We start from the raw sequence: 20,488 nt of genomic DNA on the forward strand, positions 1-20,488 counted from the left end.
CTCCAATATGTAGCCTCACCCATTGGGTAGGATTGAGGCCAAGTCCAGAACACTAAATTACAGAGTTAAGAGAATGTGATTTAGATGACTGATTGAATAAAAAAGAACTTATCAATTACCTATTCTAAGCCAGGCACTGGGGATAAAAATACCAAAGTGGGAGTTCCTGTGCTACAGATAACATATATAGGATAACGGTTATTAGGGAAGGGTATGTTTGACTGAGGAACCACATGAATCATGGGAGCCACAGAGCAAGTCAGAAGTCATGCTTGTTCCAGAAGTGATTTAATTCCATTCCCAGAGCAAACAGAAGAAGCATGGTCTAAGGATGGCTAGATAAGAGTAGGTTAGGTGAGTTGTCCTCATTCAACTCACTATAAGGACAAATCAGTCCTAGAGTAGATTTCCAAGAGCAAAGAAATCCATTCCCCCTCACCATAATCTCTGAAGATGTGGTCCTTGGAAAGTGCTGTTGCAAGTGGGAAGAGGCACACAGCGGCAAGACATAAGGCAAGAAGTCCAAGGTGAATGGATATCCTATCTGGAATAGCTATATATAATTGATTAAATCATACAATTTGGAGGATGCACAAATAACCACAGGATTTATGTTCAGAAATGTGCTTATTAATGAACTACTTTTAGCCTGCTAGAAACATTCTTGATGTTTTAGAACAGTGGATTCCAGTTATGGGGACCTTTTGGGCATCCTTGAATTTACTTTAAGAGATATGTAAGATTAAACGCTCCTCACAATTGATCAATGTTGCACATTCATTCCCATCAGTAAAAATGACAATTCATTCTCTCCTTAATATCCTGTATACTTTTTGTCCATGTTAACTTCTGCCTTTTCTCAACTGTAAAATGGGGATAATAATAGTACATATCTCATAGAGTTGTTTTGAGAATAAAATGAGGTAATACTTGTAAGGCATTTTACAAAACTTTCAGACTTTTTGAAAGGAATAACACCTGTGAAATCACTGGTATTGGGAAACGGCACTAAGAGATTAAAGAATTTGTCCAAAGTCACAGAGAAAGTAGGATTTGAACTCTTGTCTTCCTAGCTCTGGGACCAGCTCTTTATATACTATGCCACACAGCTTCTTTAAACATATTAACTGCTTGCTATTTTTGAAACGCATGTAGATAAAATAGAGCTTCAGTTTCATGTACTATATATGGATATATGGAAATGCTCATTTTATTTGAGAAAATATTAAAAGAAAATGTGTAATGTCCACATTATTATTAAGAAAGAAATGTAACAGTTAATGAATTCATAGTTGTTTCCATCTTTTTTTAATCAAATACAAATACTAAAACTATCGTTTGAGTGCCTTGAAAAAAAATAAGTGGCAAGACTAGACAACTATCAAAAGAATGGTTAAATTCAATCAGTCCCCCAAAACTGGCTAGTGTGGTAGAAAGACTATTAGTCTGAGGGGCAGCTAGGCAGTGCAATGGATAGCGCACACCCCCCCACCCCCGATTTAGGAGGACTTGAGTTCAAATTCGGCCTCAGACACTTGACACTTAGTAGCTGTGTGGTTCTGGGCAAGTCACTTCACCCCAACTGCCTCTGACTATTAGTCTGAGGATCTAAAGACAAAGGGAAGGAAAAGGAATAAGCATCTATTAAACGGTCAGGTACTGTGCAAAGCACTGTTTACAAACATTACCTCATTTGGTCATCATAACCACCCCTGAAAGGTAAGTTAAATGACTTAACCAGGGTCACCCAGCTAGTATGTGTTTGAGGTTATATTTAAACTCAGTTCTTCCTGCTTCTAGGACCAGAGCTCTATTCACTGTGTCACCAATTACCTAAAGTTTACATCCTGCTTTGGCCACTTAATTCTGGTCAATATGGCTTCCAGAATGAGAGCCAAGCTATTTCCCACATTGTAACTCCACCAAAATCATAAAGTTCGAATCATAACAAATAATAATCAAGAAGTCCAATGATAAATCCAATTTTATCAGACAACAGAGAAATCCCTCAAGATCCAGCACTCGCAGGGCCAGGGCTCCAGGAAAGCTCTCCATCCCCGGAGGTGGTGGTTACCACGCTATCTGGAGCCTTTCTTTCTGCATGTTCCATGCCTAATCTGTTCCAGCAATCAGCCTGTTTCTAGCCAGATGCTCCTTCGTAGAACAGAGCTCTCACAGGGCTAGCTAGGCCCATTCTTTACCACTCTTTTCATTACTTTTCTTGAGATTCTTGACCTTTTGTTCTTCCAGATAAATGCTGTTAGTTGTCTCTAGCTTGACAAAGTAATCTTTTGCTAGATTAAGAGGTATAACATTAAATAAGTTTGGGTAGAATTGTCAGTTTTACTATATTGGCTCAATCTATCCATAAGTAATAGTTCTCTGGTTATTTAATCTGTATTTCCGCAGAGTGTCTTACAATAGTTGGATTCATATAGTTCCTGCTGGGTGTGTCCTGCTATGGACTCCCAGATGTTTTAAACTTCTCACGGATTTAAAAACAAATACAAACACAAACACACACACACACAAATGACTTAAATGGATTTATTTTAAAGCCTACAATTTGCTAAATTTGTTTCAATTTATTTTTAGTTAATTCTTTAGGGTTTTCCAAGAAAATGTTATCTATAAAAAGTTATGATTGTTTCCTTTTTGCTTATTACCTTGATATTTCTTTCTTATCTTATGGCTACAGCATTTCTAGTACTAAATAGAAGGTATTTCTAGTATTGAATATAAATATAAAATATCTAGTATTAAATAGAAGGCATGATGAGCATCCTTGATGTTTAATGGAAAGACAGCTGAATTTTCTCCATTACACATGCACTAAGTAAAGGTCCATTTATTTTTTATGCTGTTTAGTGCATTTTTTAAAAAAAACAGATGTTGGATTTTGTCAAAAGGCTGTTGTTGGCATTTGGTGATAGAATTACGTTGTTCAGTCTTTTCAGTCATGTCTAATTCTCTGTGACCTCATCTGGGGTTTTCTTGGCAAAGATACTGGAGTGGTTTGCCATTCCTCCTCCAGCTCATTTACAGATGAGGAAACTGAGGCATACAGGGTTAAGTGACTTACCCAAGGTCTCACAGCTAGTAAGTGCTCAAGGCCGAATTTGAACTCAGGTCTTCCTGACTCCAGGCTTGGCACTCCATTCACATAGCTGCCCCCAATATAATCATGTTTTGTTTTGTTTTTTAAATATGTATGTTATTAACATGTTTGTGATGTTCTAATGATACTGAAACAAACTTGCAATCCTGACATAAATCCAATATGGTCATAATGCATAAACTTTCTAATATGTAGACTATTTGTTAATATTTTATTTAAATATTTTTGCATCAGGTAATTAGGAGTATTTTCTTTCTTGGCTTTGCATCAAAATCAGATAGACAGATACTGTATATCAGAGTTTAAAAGGGGTCTTTTTTATTCTCACAAGCAGTTCGTGTAATCTTGAAATACTTTTCTTGGGATGTCTGATAGAAATCACCTGGAGGTCCAATTGGTTCTAGAGTTTTTTCCCTTGGGAGTTCACTGGTCAGTAATTCAACTGCCTTTTCTGGTTTGGGGTTTTAATTTAAGTGTTCTATTGCTTCTTTTGCTAATTTCACTATTTTATATTTATGTAAATATCCCTCTAAATTATCAGTTTTGTTAGCATGTAATTGGGCAAATTAATTTCATTTGTGTCCTCTTAAATTGGGAATTCTTTTTCATTTTTGATAAGAATAATTTGGTTTTTATTCTTTCAAAAATAAAATTAGCTAACTGGTTATCTACTTTATTAGTTGTCTTTTTTTTTAAAAAGATTCTACTTTTATTTATCAGTTCAATGGGTTCATTTTGCTATAAGTTATATAATCTTTCCTTTGATGTTCAGAATTTTTAATTTGTTCTTTCCTTGAGGATAGGTAAGCTGGTTTGTCTTTTTTTTTTTAAGTTGTATGTTCAATTCATTGATTTGTTTCTTCTCTCTTTTGTTGTTGACAGAATTCAGAGATACAAATTTTCCCCTGTGGAACACTTTAAATGCATCACATAAGTTTTGGATATTGCTTCACTGTCATATTGGTTTGCTTCATTTTGCTATTGTTTCTATAATTATTTTGTTATTTGTTATTTTGTATTTCTGTATACTTAATAAACAAATTATTTTGTTACTAGCAACCCACCATTTTGTTAGTATTAACCTCGGATTTTAAATTTTCATCAAATTCCCTTCACTTAATATAATTTTTTACTCCAATGTGGTCTGCAAATGGTATATGTATTATTTCTGCATTTTCTGGTGAGGTCTACTGTGGTCAATTTTTGTAGAAGGCCATGTAGAATTGGGAAATGTGTAAATTCCTATTTCCATCCAGTAATCACAAGGATCTGTCATATCTAATTTTTCTAAAGTTCGATTCTAGTCCTTAATTTCTGTCTTATCTTTTGATGAGATTTGTCTAGACCTGGATGGAGATACTCTCCACTATTACAGACTTACTATAGCTAAGTTTTGGCTTGGATGAGGTCCACTGAGATTTCCCACTATCAGAGATTACTACAGCTAGGTTCTAGTGAGAACAAAGAATCCCATGAAGTGGCCATATTATTCAAATTCCACTTTGTATTTCCATTGGGCTAGTGCAAATGATATTTTATATTATAACTTCAAATAGTACAAATTCAAATATTTCATGGGACTCATTATTTGTACTAATGAGAAACTAACTGCATCTAGTTTTTTTTTAATTTGGTTAACTTTTCCTTTAAATATTTAGATGCTATATTATCTGCATAAGTATTATTTGTTACCTATGTTGCCTTTAAGTATAATATAATTTTTCTACTAATCTTTTTTTTTTAAGCATGGTGCCCGGCATATAGTAGGTGCTTAATAAATGTTTATTAATTGATTGGTTTCTATATTTCTAATAGCCTTATGTGACACAATTGCTACCTCTGCCTTTGAATTTAACTAAAACATAATATTTTGCTCTAGCCCTGCATTTTAACTCAATATAAGAGTTTATATTTCCAATGTGCCTTCTGTGTAAACAATGTTGGATTCTGCTTTCTTATCATACGGATATCCTCTTCCATGTTCTGGTTGAGGTTATCCCACTCACACTTATGTTTGCTAACTATATATATTTCCCTCCATCCTGTTTGTCCTCTTATTTTTCATCTCTTCACTCACATCTCTTCTTTACAAATAAAGTTGGGATGAGTATTCCTTTACTTGTCTCCCACCCTTCCTCTTAACTCCTTCTGTCTCTCACCAGTCATTCTACTTTTTTTGAAATCTGTGAAATTTATGTACTATGATCTTTGTGGGCATTTACTTGTATTCACTCCTTTTCCAGTTCAGATGAAAATGAGGATCACACCATCAACTGGAGAATGGCTGAACAAGTTGTGGTATATGAATGTAATGGAATACTATTGTGCTATAAGAAATGATGTGCAGGTGGACTTCAGAAAAACCTGGAAAGACTTCTATGGACTGATGCCCAGTGAAGTTAGCAGAAGCAGGTGAACATTGTACACAGTAACAGCCACGCTGTGTGATGACTAACTTGGATAGACTTAGCCCTTCTCAGCAATGCAAGGATCTAAGACATTTCCAAAAGTCTCATGATGGAAAATGCTATTCACATCCAAAGAAAGAACTATGGAGTTTGAATGCAGATCAAAGCATAGTGTTTGCTATTTTTTTTCCTTCTGATTTGTTTTGTTTTCTCTTTCTTGTGGTTCCTCCTACTGGTTGTAATTCTTCCTTACAACATCACTAATGTGAAAATATGTTTAATAGGAATGTATATGTATAGCCTATATCAGATTGCATGCCATCTTGGGGAGGGAGGGAAAAGTTTAAAACTCAAAAGCTTATAGAAGTGATTGTTGATAAATAAAAATAAATTAACAAAAAATGTTTAAAAAAGCAAAAAAAAGAAGAAGAAAAGAAAAGAAAAGAAGGATCACAGGAGTAAGCCCATTTCCTTCCCATCCCTTCCTTTGACCTGCAAACTGGATTTTGGCTATGATGTTCCTGAGAGTATTAGTTTTGGGATATATTTTAGGAGGTGATCAATGGATTCTTTCTATTTTTATTTTGCTCTCTGGTTCTAAGTAGTTTTCATTTATAACTTCTTGAAATCTAATATCCAACCTTTTTTGTGGTCATGAGTTTCAAATAATCCATTACTGTCTTTGATTATTTCTCTTTGATCGATTTTCACTTTTATACTTCTCACATTTTCACGACTTTTTTCAAGCTTCTGATTTTTTCAAAAATATTTTTTTTCCAGGGCAGCTAGGTGGCACAGTGGATAGAGCAGTGCGCCTGGAGTCAGGAGGACCTGGGTTCAAATCTGGCCTCAGACCAAACACTTGACACTTACTAGCTGTGTGACCCTGGGCAAGTCACTTAACCCCAATTGCCTAAAAAAAAAAAACTGTTTTGTTTTGTTTTTGGGTGAGGCAATTGGGGTTGAATGATTTGCCCAGCATCACACAGCTAGTATCTGTCAAGTGTATGGTCTGAAGCCGAATTCAAACCCAGGTCCTCCTGACTCCAGGCCCACTGCTCTATCCACTGTGCCACCTCACTGCACCCCCCCCCCTTAAAATTCTAAAAAGTTACTGAGGAACTAATAGAATTCTTGTTTATATGAGTTTTATCTTACTTTAGTGGGCCCTGACAAAGGCCTTCTTTTATTGCTGCTCCTGGGCCATGCCCTCATTAGGCGCTAGACTGGGCCATCTTTCCCCCCTTTCTTTGCTATGGGGCTCTAGGACTGCCCCTCCACACCCAACTCTTGCCATGGGGCTACTCCATGTTGGCATCTGCCTGGATCTTTCTCTTGCTACTGGACTCAGGGGTTGTCCCCATCTTGGGCTCTTACCATAAGGCTCTGAGGTAGCTCTCATCCTAATTCTGTTCATTTTTTTTTTACTAATAATTTTTCCCCCTTTCTCTTGGTTAACGGTAGAAGACAGGGAGTAAATCACTAATATCTATGCCAAAAATATTTTTAAATACTCATAGATGACAATACAGACAATTTCAAAAGGAAGAATACAAGTAGGAAACTTTTGTCGAATCCATTTTATACACACACACATTTACATATTTTAAAGCAGGCAGTGAGAAGTCGAGACTCACAGTTTTGTACAGAATAGTGTTTGTGGCACGTGTGTGTTGAGCAGTACACGCTTGTAATACCTGCTCCTAGAAGAGCTGGCAGATCCCTTGAATTCCTGAATCTAGCAGGAGAGCTAAAGCCAATCTAAGTCTAGCAACACCCTGGTGAGCCCCAGAAGCAGAGAGCTTCTAGACTGTGAAGGGAAAGCAAACCAGCTGAGGTCAGAAAAATGGAACAGTTTAAAGATTCCAGACTAATCAACAGAAAGGTCAGGCCCACGAGTGACTACAGCACTTAAAAGACAGGATGAATCTGCCTCCAAAAATAAACAAACAGATGAAAAGGCTATGTTGGGGGCAAAAGGAGAATTAAGGAGATAAGATCGAGATTCAAGGTGGAGGTAACGGTAACAGTGACAAAGCAGAAATATTAGGAAAAAAAGTTTTATTTCTATTTATGAGAATTTTTTTTTAATAGGGCAATGAATTCCAAAATACTTGAGGGAATTACAAAAGGGCAGTGACCTACCTTCAGGTCACCAGGTTCAAAGGAGTAATATCCTCAGACTACCAAAAGAACTATCAGACATAATTACAAAATTACATCTTCCTTTCCTGAAAACTGGGCCATTTGTTTCCTTTACTTCTCTACTACCTTCTCTAGTTCCCCATGTTCTTTCAAAAATCAGTGACTCAGCAATCTGTAGGCCAAAGAGCCTGACTTTGATTCCTGGCACAATTTTAGAGGATATTAAATAGATGTCCCGAAGAACAATAATGGCTTCATCAAGAACGTGGCATTCCAGATTAAACAGTTTTCTTTTCTTTTTTTTTTTTTGTCATAGGGTAATAGACTATTAAGGACAGGTGGGTGGCACAGTAGATAGAGAGCTGGGCCTGGAGTTAGGAAGACTGGAGTTCAAACCCAACTGTATACATACTTACTAGCTACATGACACTGAGTAAGTCACTTATCCCTATCTACCTCAGTTTCCTCATCTGTAAAATGAGTTGGAGAAGGAAATGGCAAACTACTCCAGTATGTTTGCCAGGGAATGCCAAATAATTAGAATGACTGCATTTCAGCAAAGTGTTTTTTAAAAGTCTCTCTGTAGTGTGGGAGCAAATCATAGCCAAAATGAGTATTAAATAAGCATTGAATATTGAGAGATTACACATGCACAATAGATTCGCAAATGATTTCTTCTCTGATTCCAGAATACTACCTCCCCACCCAGTAAGTTCTCATGCTACTCTTATGGACAAAATAGTAAGATATAGGCTAAATGAATGTACAATTAGTTGTCTCAGAGTTAATTGAATGACCAAATCCAAAAAGACTAGCTATTTAATTCATCACTATTATCAAATTCCTTTAGATACTCGTCTTTGGCCTTGTGCTATTCAACAAGACATGTAGCTGGGAGGCACAGCTAACATGTGGGAACCGTAAGAGAATTATTGGCCAATTTAATAATATGAAGCTTAATAGAGATAAATGTAAAACTTTATACTTGGATTCAAATAATCAACTTTACAAATGCAGAATGGGAAAAGCATATCTACATAACAGTTATAAAACCTGGGGGTGTAGCAGTAGGCCTATAAGCTCAAAAATCACTTAAAAATATAAGCATTCAACAAACACTTTAACTGAAGCTTAATAGCTTTAGATTTTTTGGATCCCTGTGTACAAGGACAGGAAACATGGCTTAAGTGGAGAGTGAATCTGGAGTCAGAAGACCAAGATTCAAGTCCCGACACAAATTAGCTGTATAACCAGGGGTAAATCACTTAACCATGTAAAATCCCTGCCAACTTACTAAAACTAATTTACTGACAGGTAGAGTGAGGAAGTGTCCACATGGACTTTCTCCATTCTAATGGAACCAGAAAGGTTGGGTGACACTAGCTTTTATCGAATAATAGGAAGAACTTAAAGAACAAACACCTAACCTAACAAGCTTAGGTTAACTTTCTTCATTTTCCATACCCACCTAAACTGCATAATGTTTGCAACCAAGAACTCTAAATGTGATGTTACATTAACAGGATGCAAAGAAATATTTATTCACTGTAATAAATTAGAAAGTACAATTTTCTATGGGCCAACTGAACGTAGGAGGGAAGCTTAGTTTATCAGTTAAAGAAAAAGCAAAGGGAAGACGAAATATCTTTTCATCTAAGTCTAAGAGTTCAAGAAACAGAGGTAGGATGGGATTAGAGGCTTGAAAAGACTGGAGAAAGTTTAGGATACCCACTGTAGGCAGAGTGCTATGAAATCACTAAAATCAATGATTAAGATCAAGGATACTTGTAAAGCAACTGTTTTAATCTGATGCTTTAAGCATCTGGGCTTTCTCTGGAGGGTGACCAGACAGGGATCACGACCCTTCTGTGACTTGGTAGACCATTTGAGACAGCTGCAGTGGCACAAAAATTCATCTCACAGTGGCAAACCCCATGATAAGCCTCTCCTGTTCACGTGTGGGCAGCACACATGTGCATACACCGTTTGAAATCTTACCAAGCTTAGCTGAACTTGTCTTTTCTTGGCAGGTGTCACCTACCTGCTTGCATACCCCTGAAGAACCCAGGATCATCTCAAAACCACAATCAGGAATCAGAGGAAGACTTCAATGGAAAAGTTACAATTACATGACGTAAGTTTTTAGTGGGTCAAATTTTGAATTTCCATATTCTCCAAAAATAATTTGCCTCCTTAAAAAGGGAGAAGAGAACAGTATGGTATAGATTCTATGCGACTCCATATGAGGTCTCAATCCACAGTTTAAGAAGTGCTGAAGGGGTCATGAGGGGAAAACATTTTAAGCAGCCCTGGTATAGAAGAGGGGGCACTGGACTGGTTATGCTGAAAGAATCTAGGTTCTCAGAAAAAGCAGTATTGAAGTGGTTCAACTGTTCAAACTGGGGACACCAATCAAGTATAAAACAGTCAAGTATCTATAGCTAGGACAACTAATGGATTAGCAAGGGTGGGGAAATTTCGGCCTCCAGGCCACATGCGGCCCTCTAAGTCCTCGAGTAGGGCCTTTTAACTGAGTCAAGTTTTACAGAACAAATCCTTCTATTAAGGGGATTTGTTGTGTGAAGTTTGGATTCAGTCAGATAGGCCACACCTGAGGACCTAGAGGGCCACACTGTAGCTTCTAGGTTGCGGGTTCCCCACCCCAGATTAGGAAAACCTGGAGGTTAATCAGCTGGATATCAGTAGCAAGAACAAGTTCATTTCATGGAGCACAGGCAGGTTACACAGGAAGTGAGATCTCAGAGGTGGGGCAGGATTATCACGAAAAGGTGTCAAATGAGTTGCTAAATCTGAGATACACAACCAGATATCTGGAGGAAATGGTTCACAGTGGAATAGAATTCAGAGCTAAAAGGAATATGAATTCAGAAATGACCCTGATAAAGTTCACTTTGTAAATAAAGGAAAAATTAACTGTGTATTATAAAACCTTCTTCCAAATGACTTAAAAAAACCTTCCAACTAATTCAAGATATTGTAAACAAATATACAGTGAAGTAATGAATACCAGTAATTATAACTTACACAAACCCAAGTTTTCATTTCCAATTCTATTATCTAAAATCACTGTGTTTTTAATGTACCTTCTTTAGCTAAGCAATGTCACCTCTGGCCTGTTAAAGAAGGCCGTCGTTTCTATCTTCCTGATTCTATGAATGTACTTGTTCTAAAAACCAACTAATACTGGTTTTTAAATTTCAGTTTTCAAGGTAATCTTTTGTGTACAGTATTTTTCTTCATTGCTTTTATTGCAGCACATAATAACTTCTACCTTTAAAATGTGTTTTACCTTTTATTTATATCTCAGCCTTCACTGGGCTAGACTTCTATAGAGGCAAGTAAAAAAATAATCTGCAATTCCATCTATTCTCCAAGTTTTCTCTCCTAAGAGTATTCCTTCATACAAAGAGTGATTATGTTTCTGGGCAAGTAAAGTAAAACCATTTAACTTTTTCGGGGTGGGGGAGGGAAGGTAGACACTGGGTAAATCAAAACAAAAATAAGTCAAAGGACAGAATAGAGCTTTCCAACAACACAGAATGGTTTGGGAAAACTGAACATTCACATTTAAATCCTTCATCTCTTTTCCTCACGTTATGCAAATCCGATGAACAAAGGAATCTCCCTCCAATCCTACCCTCACCATAGCCATCTCTGTCAAAATCCCTAGACTGGTGGCTCACTCTGCCAAGTGTAGGCCCTGGTTGGTCTGTAATCACATGGGACCCAACTTGCCACAGACCAATTGCCCCAGCTCCCTGAGGTGCCTTTCCAAATCATAACTTCCAATTCACGTGTCCCACAACATTCTACTAAATTCTTCATTTTCACACAGTTTAACAGAGAGATTTGCACATCTTTCTTTCCACTGCATTCTGGCTGACCCTGCAACCCTCGGCAGTTTTGTCATCAACCAACATGCTCCTTCAGAAATCACTTCAAACAGGGAAGCAGTGAGGAGTTAAATGCTCCTATCCTCATCTTCATGAGCACCTCCTAATCCTGGATAACAAGTTAAAAAATATCCCTAGTACCATGTAACACAAGAACTCCAAACGGATTAAATATTATAAGCAAAACTACAGACAAAACAGAACTTATCAGAAGTATAGCTTTCCCTACTGTTTTGATTGCCAAGAATTTATTGGAGGTGAAGTGCCTCAGTTTGATTACATTTACTTTTTAAAAATTAGACTATCAAAACAATCAAATAAAGCTAAAAAAGAAAACTGACAATGTACAGAAAATATCCACAATACAATGAATGAAGCTTCATCTTACTCAGGAATTTCCTATACTCATATTTACCCTTGGAAATCCCTTAAATCACCCATAGGATAATACTTATCTTTTAAACAACTGTAGCTGAAAAGGAGTTTGGGGTCTCTTTAAAAGGAAGGGGATTTATATCAGAGTAAAGATGGTTGCTATGGAAACAAATGAATGTAAATGTTATTTTTCACCACATCCAAGGAGCTATTGAGCTAAAGAGGCAGAAAACAAACCAAAAAAAAAGGTGTTTGGTTTTTTTTTTAAATAAAGCTTAGCTGGTAGGAAAGGTTACAGTTACAGCGGAGAAGGGAGGGGAATCCTCCATACATAAATGTCATTATATATTAGAATGCATATCTCTTTCTTCTGTCTCACCACAAGGCAAAAGAGGACCATGCACAAGTAACTGGACACAGCAGAAGCCTTCCAGGTGAACACAAATGGCCAAGTAAGACTATTCCTCTACTAGCCTAAGAAAAAAGAAACAGGGGTAGCTAGGTGGCACAGTGGATAGAGCTCTGGCCTTGGAGTCAAGAGGACCTGAGTGCAAATCCGCCCTCAGACATTTGACATGTACTAGCTGTGTGACCCTGGACAAGTCACTTAACCCCAATTGCCTCACCAAAAAGCAAAAAAAAAAAAGGGAAAAAAAAGGAATATATGGTTTACAACTATGATTTTAGAATGTGCTCAGTCAACTATTGTTTGCTTACACTGTGAGCAACATAAGAAATGAAACCAACCAAGGAAGAAGCTGACTGAAGTCTACTATCTCCTGTCACTCTAAGAGATCATAGTCTTTAAGTGGAATGGGGGGAGAGAAATCAAACGAGCAGAAATTGCCCACTATTAAAATGTTATTTTCCATTCCCTTTTTTAAATTGCTATTTTGTTCTAGTGAGGTGCTGGAATAATTGAAAGATAAATTAAATACAGAATGATGTGAATGGATTTTAAGTGTCAAATAAAAGTGCTGACACAAAACTTATACAATATTGAGGAGCTCTATGACAGCAATACACAGTCTCCAAAGGACAAATGTGCAGACTCACTAGTAATGAATGTTACAACAATTATGTAGTATTCTCCTTATAGCTAATGGGTTCTGTACCCATGAATCCAGACTGATTCTCTTGAGGGTTTATATGTACAGGACACCACATACATAAAGGCCTTTTCAGGTTGATAAAACCTGCCAAAGCTTGTGTTCCAGGGACATAGTCTTTAAGACACCATGGATACCTCCCTATAATGATAGGAAAACAAAAAACAGACTGATAAACAGTAATGTATTTGATACACTTTTGTCTCTTAGAATCCCTAGGTACTTAGGTACCACTCACTAAAAGATACATTTCCTGATTCCCTCCATTAGTTTCCCTCAGAACTATTCTAGTTTAGAAATGTGTGTGGGTGTTTGTATTCTTAAGCACTGTGCAAATCATGTAGGAAGCACCTGATATTGAGTTATGCAATTGTATAAAATAACAAACATTAAAATTACACATTACTATGGAAAAGTCTATCTAAAATAAATAAATGAATAAAGAAGAATCAGTAAAAGAAAGTAGAATAAAAACCTACAAATAATGGGAAAAGTCTATTAGGGTCATTAGAGTTGGGTTGGAATCTCTGGTTCTGTTACTTCCTGAAGTAGTACAAAGTCCTTTCTATACCTCATTCTCATCTTATCAAGATCATCAAAAGAGAATGTATTGCATACAAAGGTCATTATAGTTATTCAAAGTAAAAAAACTAAAGCTTAGATAAGCTTAATTGTAAATCCATAACTAAATTTTACTTAAAACATAATAAACTTTAAAATGAGAAGCAATATCCCTTTTATAGATATATGTATTTTTTTTACAGGTGTGCCCTGGGCACTCTATTCAAGCCTATATAAAAGTACAACCATGAGGCTTTGAAGAGATTAATGTAACTGATAAGTTGTCACTTATACTTCCAATGATAAGTGACTGTGTCCTTTAAAGTTTGCAAAACTTTACATCCATTATTTCATAGGAACATCACAACGGACCTGTGGGGTTGGTCTCTTCTTGTGTGTTTTGAAATTAAATTTAAACTTGATTAAAATGAAAATAATTTCAAAAAGAATGCTAATGCTAAATCTACTCAAGCTCAAAAGACCTAGAAATCTTCTCAAGACGATCCCTAATTCACCTGGCAGGTTAAATAAAATTTGCTGGTAGAGAAGAGAATTGCAGCGTCGGCAAAGCCTAGCTGCAGAAACCAACGAGAAGCTGGAAAATTACAAAGATGTCACGTGTGACCCTCCGAAACCCGCAAAATCTCGCACCAACAGGAGACAAGAGGCGCCGCCGAGAAGGGCACGAGTCCCGCAGCGGCGTCCGCGGGGAAAAGCCCACGGCGGCTTCACGCTCGTCGCGCCCTACAGGCTCCACGTACTGAGAAGAGCCCGGGGAAGCCCCCGGGGGGACCCCCAATGCCTCCCACTGAGCCTCGCCTTCCCTGCGGCCCCAAAGAGGAGCCGCAGCAGCGATGCCTCTGCACCTGCCCCCCCCATCCCCGGGCACTGTCCGAGGCACAACTCAGTATCCCCGCAAAATAAGCACAAGGACGCAGGCGGGGAGGTCGGGGCGAGGCAGAAACGCAGGGAGGGGAGCCAGGTGGGGAGACATGGGGGAGGGGGGTCAGGAAGGCCAGACAGGTAGGGAAGAAAGCAGAGAGGGAGGCAAGTAAAGAGGCAGGGAGGGAGAGAAGGGAGGCAAGCAGGTAGTGACCCGGGAGGCTGCCAGGTAAGGAGGCAGGCATGCAGGTGGGGAGGCCCAGCACGTAGGGAAGTAAGCAGGGAGGCAGGCAGGTAAGCAGGTAGTGACCAGGGAGGCTGGCAGGTAAGCAGGCAGGCAGGGAGGGAGGGAGACCCCGCAGGGAGGGAAGTAAGCGGGGAGGCTGGCAGGTGTGGAGGCAGGTAAGCAAGTGAGGAGGCAGGCATACAGGGAGGGAAGCCAAGCAGGTAAGGAGGTAGTGACCAGAGCAAGGCAGGCACGCAGTGAGGGAGGCGTAAGGAGGCAGGGAGGGAGAAAAGGAGGCCAGGCAGGTATGCAGGTAGTGACCAGGGAGGCTGGCAGGTAAGCAGGCAGGCAGGGAGGGAGGCCGAGCAGGTAAGGAGGTAGTGACCAGAGCAAGGCAGGCACGCAGGGAGGGAGGCCCGGCAGGTGAGCAGGGGGTGTCCAGGGAGGAGGCCGGAGGGCCGCCCGCAGGCAGGCAGGTGAGGAGGCGCGCGGGGCGGGGGTCCTGCGCCCCAGCCGGGTGCCCCCGGCCCGGCCCCTACCTTATCGCTGGTGCTCTCGGCTTCGTGGTCGCCGCCAGCGCCGTCTCCTTCGCGGGCCGCCGCCGCCGCTCCCGCGCCGAGGCCGCCGGCCGCCCGGTGCCTCAGCTCCAATATCTTCCTCTCCCGCTCGCCCATGCCGCCCCCGCCCCCGCACACCTGGCCGCCCGCACCCGCCCCGCCGCTGCTCCGGTCGCCGCCGCCTCCCACGGATCCCCGCGCCTAGAGCCCCCGCGCCATGGAGCCCGCCCGCCGCTGCCCCGGCCGGGGATGGAGCCGCCGCCGCCGGGGTCACCCCCGAAACGGCATCAACGAACGAGCGAGCGCGCGCCGCCGGCCCGGCCTCCGCGAGTGACAGCCCCACGCGGGGGGCGAGCGCCGAGAGCCCGCGACAAGCCTGGCCGGGCGGGGAGACGCGAAGGGCGGGGGACGCGAGCCGGCGGGCGCCGGTTGCCAGGTGCGCGTCTACACGTAGAGGCCCAGGTCGGAGGGGAAGAAGGAGAGGGGCGGGGCGAGGAGGAGACGGGGGAGGAGGAGGAGGCGTGTCGTGGGCTTCGGCCGCACTCCCGGCCCTTCCCGCTGCCACCCCCGGCCCCCGAGAGGCCCCGCCCCCCTGCAAAACGTCAGGCCCCCCCTCTCCATACCCCTGCTCTGCACTGCAGCTCCGAGAACACCGCCCCCCGCGGTCGGGGGGCGGGCCCAGGATAGGCCCCGCCCACCTCTCCCCGCCCCCTCTCCCCTTCCCTGGGAAAATGGCAGAGGACGCGTCTGGGGAAGGGGGAGGGCTAGGAGCCCAGCCAGGGCGAGAGCCTTTGGGATGGCTTAGCAGGCGCTTGGGAAACACTGACTTGCAGGAGCTAAGACATCGACCTCATCCGCGTCCACGACGCATTGACAGGATGGGCAGCTCAGGGCCAGATTTCTTGCACAGAACCCGTTGAGCAGGAATGACTTGAAAGGATCTCTGCGTCCGACCCGGAGCCGTGCCCTTGACCGTGGGGAGGGGAAGATGCCGCTCCGTGCTTTGTAATCACAGCCCGGCCTCTCTCTGCCGGCTCTGTCATGCAATGCCACCATGCAAGTAGGGCATACGTACCCACACAATTCACTTTGGAGGGGAGGGAAGAACATGCCAACAACAACAACAATAACCGAATGAGTAAAAGTGTCAGTGGAGGAAAAGATGGAATTGCAATCAGGGAGAAGTGAATTCAGATGCTGTGTAAGTTAGCTAACCTCTTTAAGCCTCATTTGTTTCAGCTGTAAAATGGAAAAACAACTTCACCAGCTTGTTATGAAGAACAAATGAGAATATATATTTATGTGTGTGCATACATACATACATGTATATACACTCACACATTATATATGAACACACACACACATATATATGTGTGTGTGTGTGTATATATATATATATATATATATATATGAACTCCTCCAGTCTTAAAGTGCTGTATGCATCCTCTACAAAGCTGCAAAAGTGAGAGGCCTAAAGTTGAGGTCTGACCATGTCTCTCCCCTGCTCAGTAAACTCCCTGGTACTTCTAGAATCAAATACAAATTCTCTCATTTAATGCCATTTAAAACCTTGTAAGTTATTCTCCTTCACAGACACCTTAGTATATACAAACTCAGTTGTTTTCCCACACAATGAAAATTTCATCTCCTACATGTATTGCCACAGGCAATCCAACATTTTAAAAATACATTTCTCCCCACCTCACTGTCTTTGCACTCATAGTTTCTTTCAAAGGTCACCTCCAATATGAGATCTTGTCTGATTCTCCCCAGCTGCTGGTACTTCCCCCCACCCCCAAAAAAATGTCTCCTACTTTGGTTAAGGACTGGATTTGTGATCGCTTTGGTATGAGGGATCCCAATGATCTCATTTGTCACCTGGCCAAACTACTTTGAGATCCCCCATGCCCCAGGAAACTCATTCTTGGAATAACCTTGTCGTGCTGTATGATCTCATCAGATTTGGTAGTCTACCTCTTTACTTCCCTCTCAGATTGGAGAATGTGGCTGGACTGACTTTGTCATGCCCCAGGAAGCTCATTATTGGGTTAGATAACCTCATCATCCTGTAAGATCTCACCAGCTTTTATACTGCATCCTCATCACTACCTTCTACCTCTCTGCCACGAACTCTAGACCTTCATGTAAGGAGAGAGCTCAGTTCAGATGTCTCCTTTCTTACCTAGCTGCATTATTAGGGGTGCATGGCTGTCCAAGGAGTACTAGCACCTCTGGTGTGAGGGCTTGCTGAGCCCTTTTCAGGGCTGCTCATCCACCTTTGATGTCCACCTGGCACTCAGCCCTCACCTGTGGCTCCCAGAAGCTCTAGTGTGTACAGTGGCCACACCCCTATAAACTGTGTCGGCAGATGGGCTAAACCAGGTTGAGAGTAACTAACAGACCACAAACCGTCAGTGAGTTAGGGGAATGTCTAACCCAAGCATGTGAAGCCTTCTGCGAGTGCAATGGGCAAATAAGAACAATTTGTTCCAGCAGCCACGAAGGTGCCTGAAGCAGGCGCTGTCCTGACTTTTGTCTTGCCACTGGACTTCCATGACCTCAGAAGAGAGAGTGAGGGATGACTTTATGCACCTCTGTTTCATTTAAATCCAATTAACCCACCAGTCAAGACATCACCCCATGATGTCTTGTGCCCTCCGAAAAAACAAAGGGCAAACCACAGAACAGAATAGATCAGCATTACTTTGGGACTCTCTGACTGACTTTTCTGTCATGCCGAGGAGGCTCATAATTGGGTACTTTCTCTTCTCCTACTTTCATTTTTCCCTCTACCTTTTGTACATTATCTTCCCCCATTACATTGTAAGCTTCTTGAGGGTGGTGTGTGTGTGTATGTGTGTATGTATTTTTATCCCCAATACTGTGCCTGGGACAAAAAAAAAGGTGCTTGGTCAATGTTTATTGACTATTTATTGACAATGAGGAACACAGAATTGCCTATATATCCCTTAGGGGTTAAATGACTTGTCCAGTGTCACACAGCCAGGAAGCATCAGAGGCAATATTAGAACCCAAGTCTTCCTGGTCAGTTCTTCATATTGCCCCACAACTCCTATTTACCTTGTATGTATTTTGTAAGTGCTTATACATATACATGTTTCTCTCAATAGAATGTAAGTTCCTTAAGGACAGGTGTCCCTAGTACTCAGCACACATTGGGTGCTGATTGGTGTGAGCCTTTTTAAAAGCACTTTACGATTGCAAGCTACTTCACCGGGCCTTAGAGCAAGCTCAGATTTGTCCTTCCTGATGGATTGTACAGACCATGCACAAATATTCCCAGTCTGGATTCTAACACATGGAACTTTGAGGAACAGGTTTTCAAATCTCTTTTCCATCTGGGTGGCATGTGAAACATATGCTGTGAGCTGCTGGGGAGGGAGGAGGGAAGGGTGACTGCCAGATCCCCTAGGCCTGTGAATGAGTGCTCGAGAAAGGAGTGCCCAGGCAACCTGTTGATTTCAGGAAATCCATTTGTTCCCATCAGAGACTTCAGAGATCCCACGGACAACCAGAGACAGTAGCAGAGTCCACAGAAACAGTAGCAGCAGCCACTATAGTGGTGGTAGCTGATGACAGAGGAAACATCTGCAGGCAACTGTGGAAAGACAGTCCGTCATCCCAGGATGGTGGTAGCTTTAGGGAGTCTGACCCCTCATGGTGGAGAGAATTTCTGACTAAGAAGCATCGTTCCTCAGAGCCTAGCTCCTACGAGCAACCCCGTAAGGACTACAAGAAGGGAGAAAAAGACTTCTGAAGTTGGGAGACAATCTTTGGTTACAATGCAAGTGTTCTGTGCCTCACCTCCATTTTACTTTCAGTTTGAGCCCACTCTCCTGAGGGACCTTGTGCACCCTGAGTTGGGCAGGGGGTTGTTTTATACCAACTGCTGTTGCTATATCACCCTAGTTAATGCCCTTCTCTAAAAACTAGTTGATGCCAACTGGCTCACTGATATCTGGGAGCACACAGAATAGGGAACTCATGAACTTAAGCCCCAGCCCCTCAGGGTTAGCCCCAGAATCATGAGGGGTACCTTAGCCATTGGCCCTCTGGGGTCCCACCCTCTGTGCATATAAGTTGGGAGAGTGTTCCTAAAGTGGTAGTAAACATACTGTCAGGTATTAAAGAATTACTATTCTCTTTTTTTTTAAGGAGGAATTTGGGGCCCAAATGGGTTAAGCTACTTGCTTGAGGTCAAACATACATAATAAGCAGAGTCAGAGACTCCAACTCAGGTCTTCTGACTCCAAATCCAATATTCTTTCCCGTATAGTTACCATCATATCTCCAGGATGCAAATTGCCTCAAAGCTGGCACTAACAATATGTCCAATTAAGTCCATCTAATGGAAAACAGTAACCATAACTGTACAAAATGTACATTACTTGTCTTCCAAATGCTGTCATAGGATGGTGAGAATACATTAATCTGTAACTACAAGGTCATTACTGACTTGACATTGACATATTGGAAAGGACAAACAGGAAAGGAGCCCAGACTAGAAGAAAGAAGTATCAGGGTCATGGCTGAAAGTAAAATGATGAGTCAATGGTTTATTACTGTGAAAGAAACCGGCCAACAGGCAGAGATAGTGAAAGGGCACGCTGCTCAAAGGTCAGGAAATATTCTTTCCATAGCAATCGGAGACATTCGAATCTGGTGGTGTTTGGATCACCCAACTTTTACAAGGAGGTGGAGAAGCCAGGCAAAATATAGAAAAGAGAAACACAAAGAAAAAATGGTAAATAGATCCCATTGTGGATCAAGAGGGTTTATCCCAGGGAAAATGAAAACTTCATCTTTAAAGCTTTTAGAAACAAATAGAACTGAACCATTACATTATTTTAAAAATGAATTTGATTACATAAATCAAATTTTGGTTTTATATCAAGTATATTTCAACATTTCCAATTGTATCCTCCCCTCATACATACATCCCTTATAGCAAAGAATTTTTAGGAAAAGGAAGAAAAAACAAATTTGCCATTCTAATATATAACAAAAAAGGTCTGACATCATATGCAGTGTTTCACACCCACAACTTACAGCCTCTGCAAATGAGCTGAGGGAAGTGCTTTCTCTATATCACTTCTTCGGGGCTGAGCATGATCATTACTATTCCCCTGGATTCGGTTTAAATTGTTTGGTTCTTTTCGTTTCCATTGTTAA

General features: G+C 41.2%; 1 protein-coding gene across 1 annotated transcript in view; it reads right to left on the reverse strand.

Moving 5' to 3' along the window:
• CDS1 (CDP-diacylglycerol synthase 1) overlaps positions 1 to 15,433 on the reverse strand; it is a 77,961-nt gene extending 62,528 nt beyond the window's left edge. The window contains exon 1 of the mRNA XM_020988349.2: positions 15,278 to 15,433. Within this exon, the coding sequence (XP_020844008.1) occupies positions 15,278 to 15,412 (135 nt within the window). The 5' untranslated portion in view covers positions 15,413 to 15,433. The remainder of the gene's footprint in view (positions 1 to 15,277) is intronic.
• Positions 15,434 to 20,488: the final 5,055 nt, after the last annotated feature.

This window comes from Phascolarctos cinereus, unplaced genomic scaffold (assembly GCF_003287225.1).
Source record: "Phascolarctos cinereus isolate Bilbo 61053 unplaced genomic scaffold, phaCin_HiC Scaffold_9;HRSCAF=440, whole genome shotgun sequence".
Taxonomy (NCBI): Eukaryota; Metazoa; Chordata; class Mammalia; order Diprotodontia; family Phascolarctidae; genus Phascolarctos; species Phascolarctos cinereus.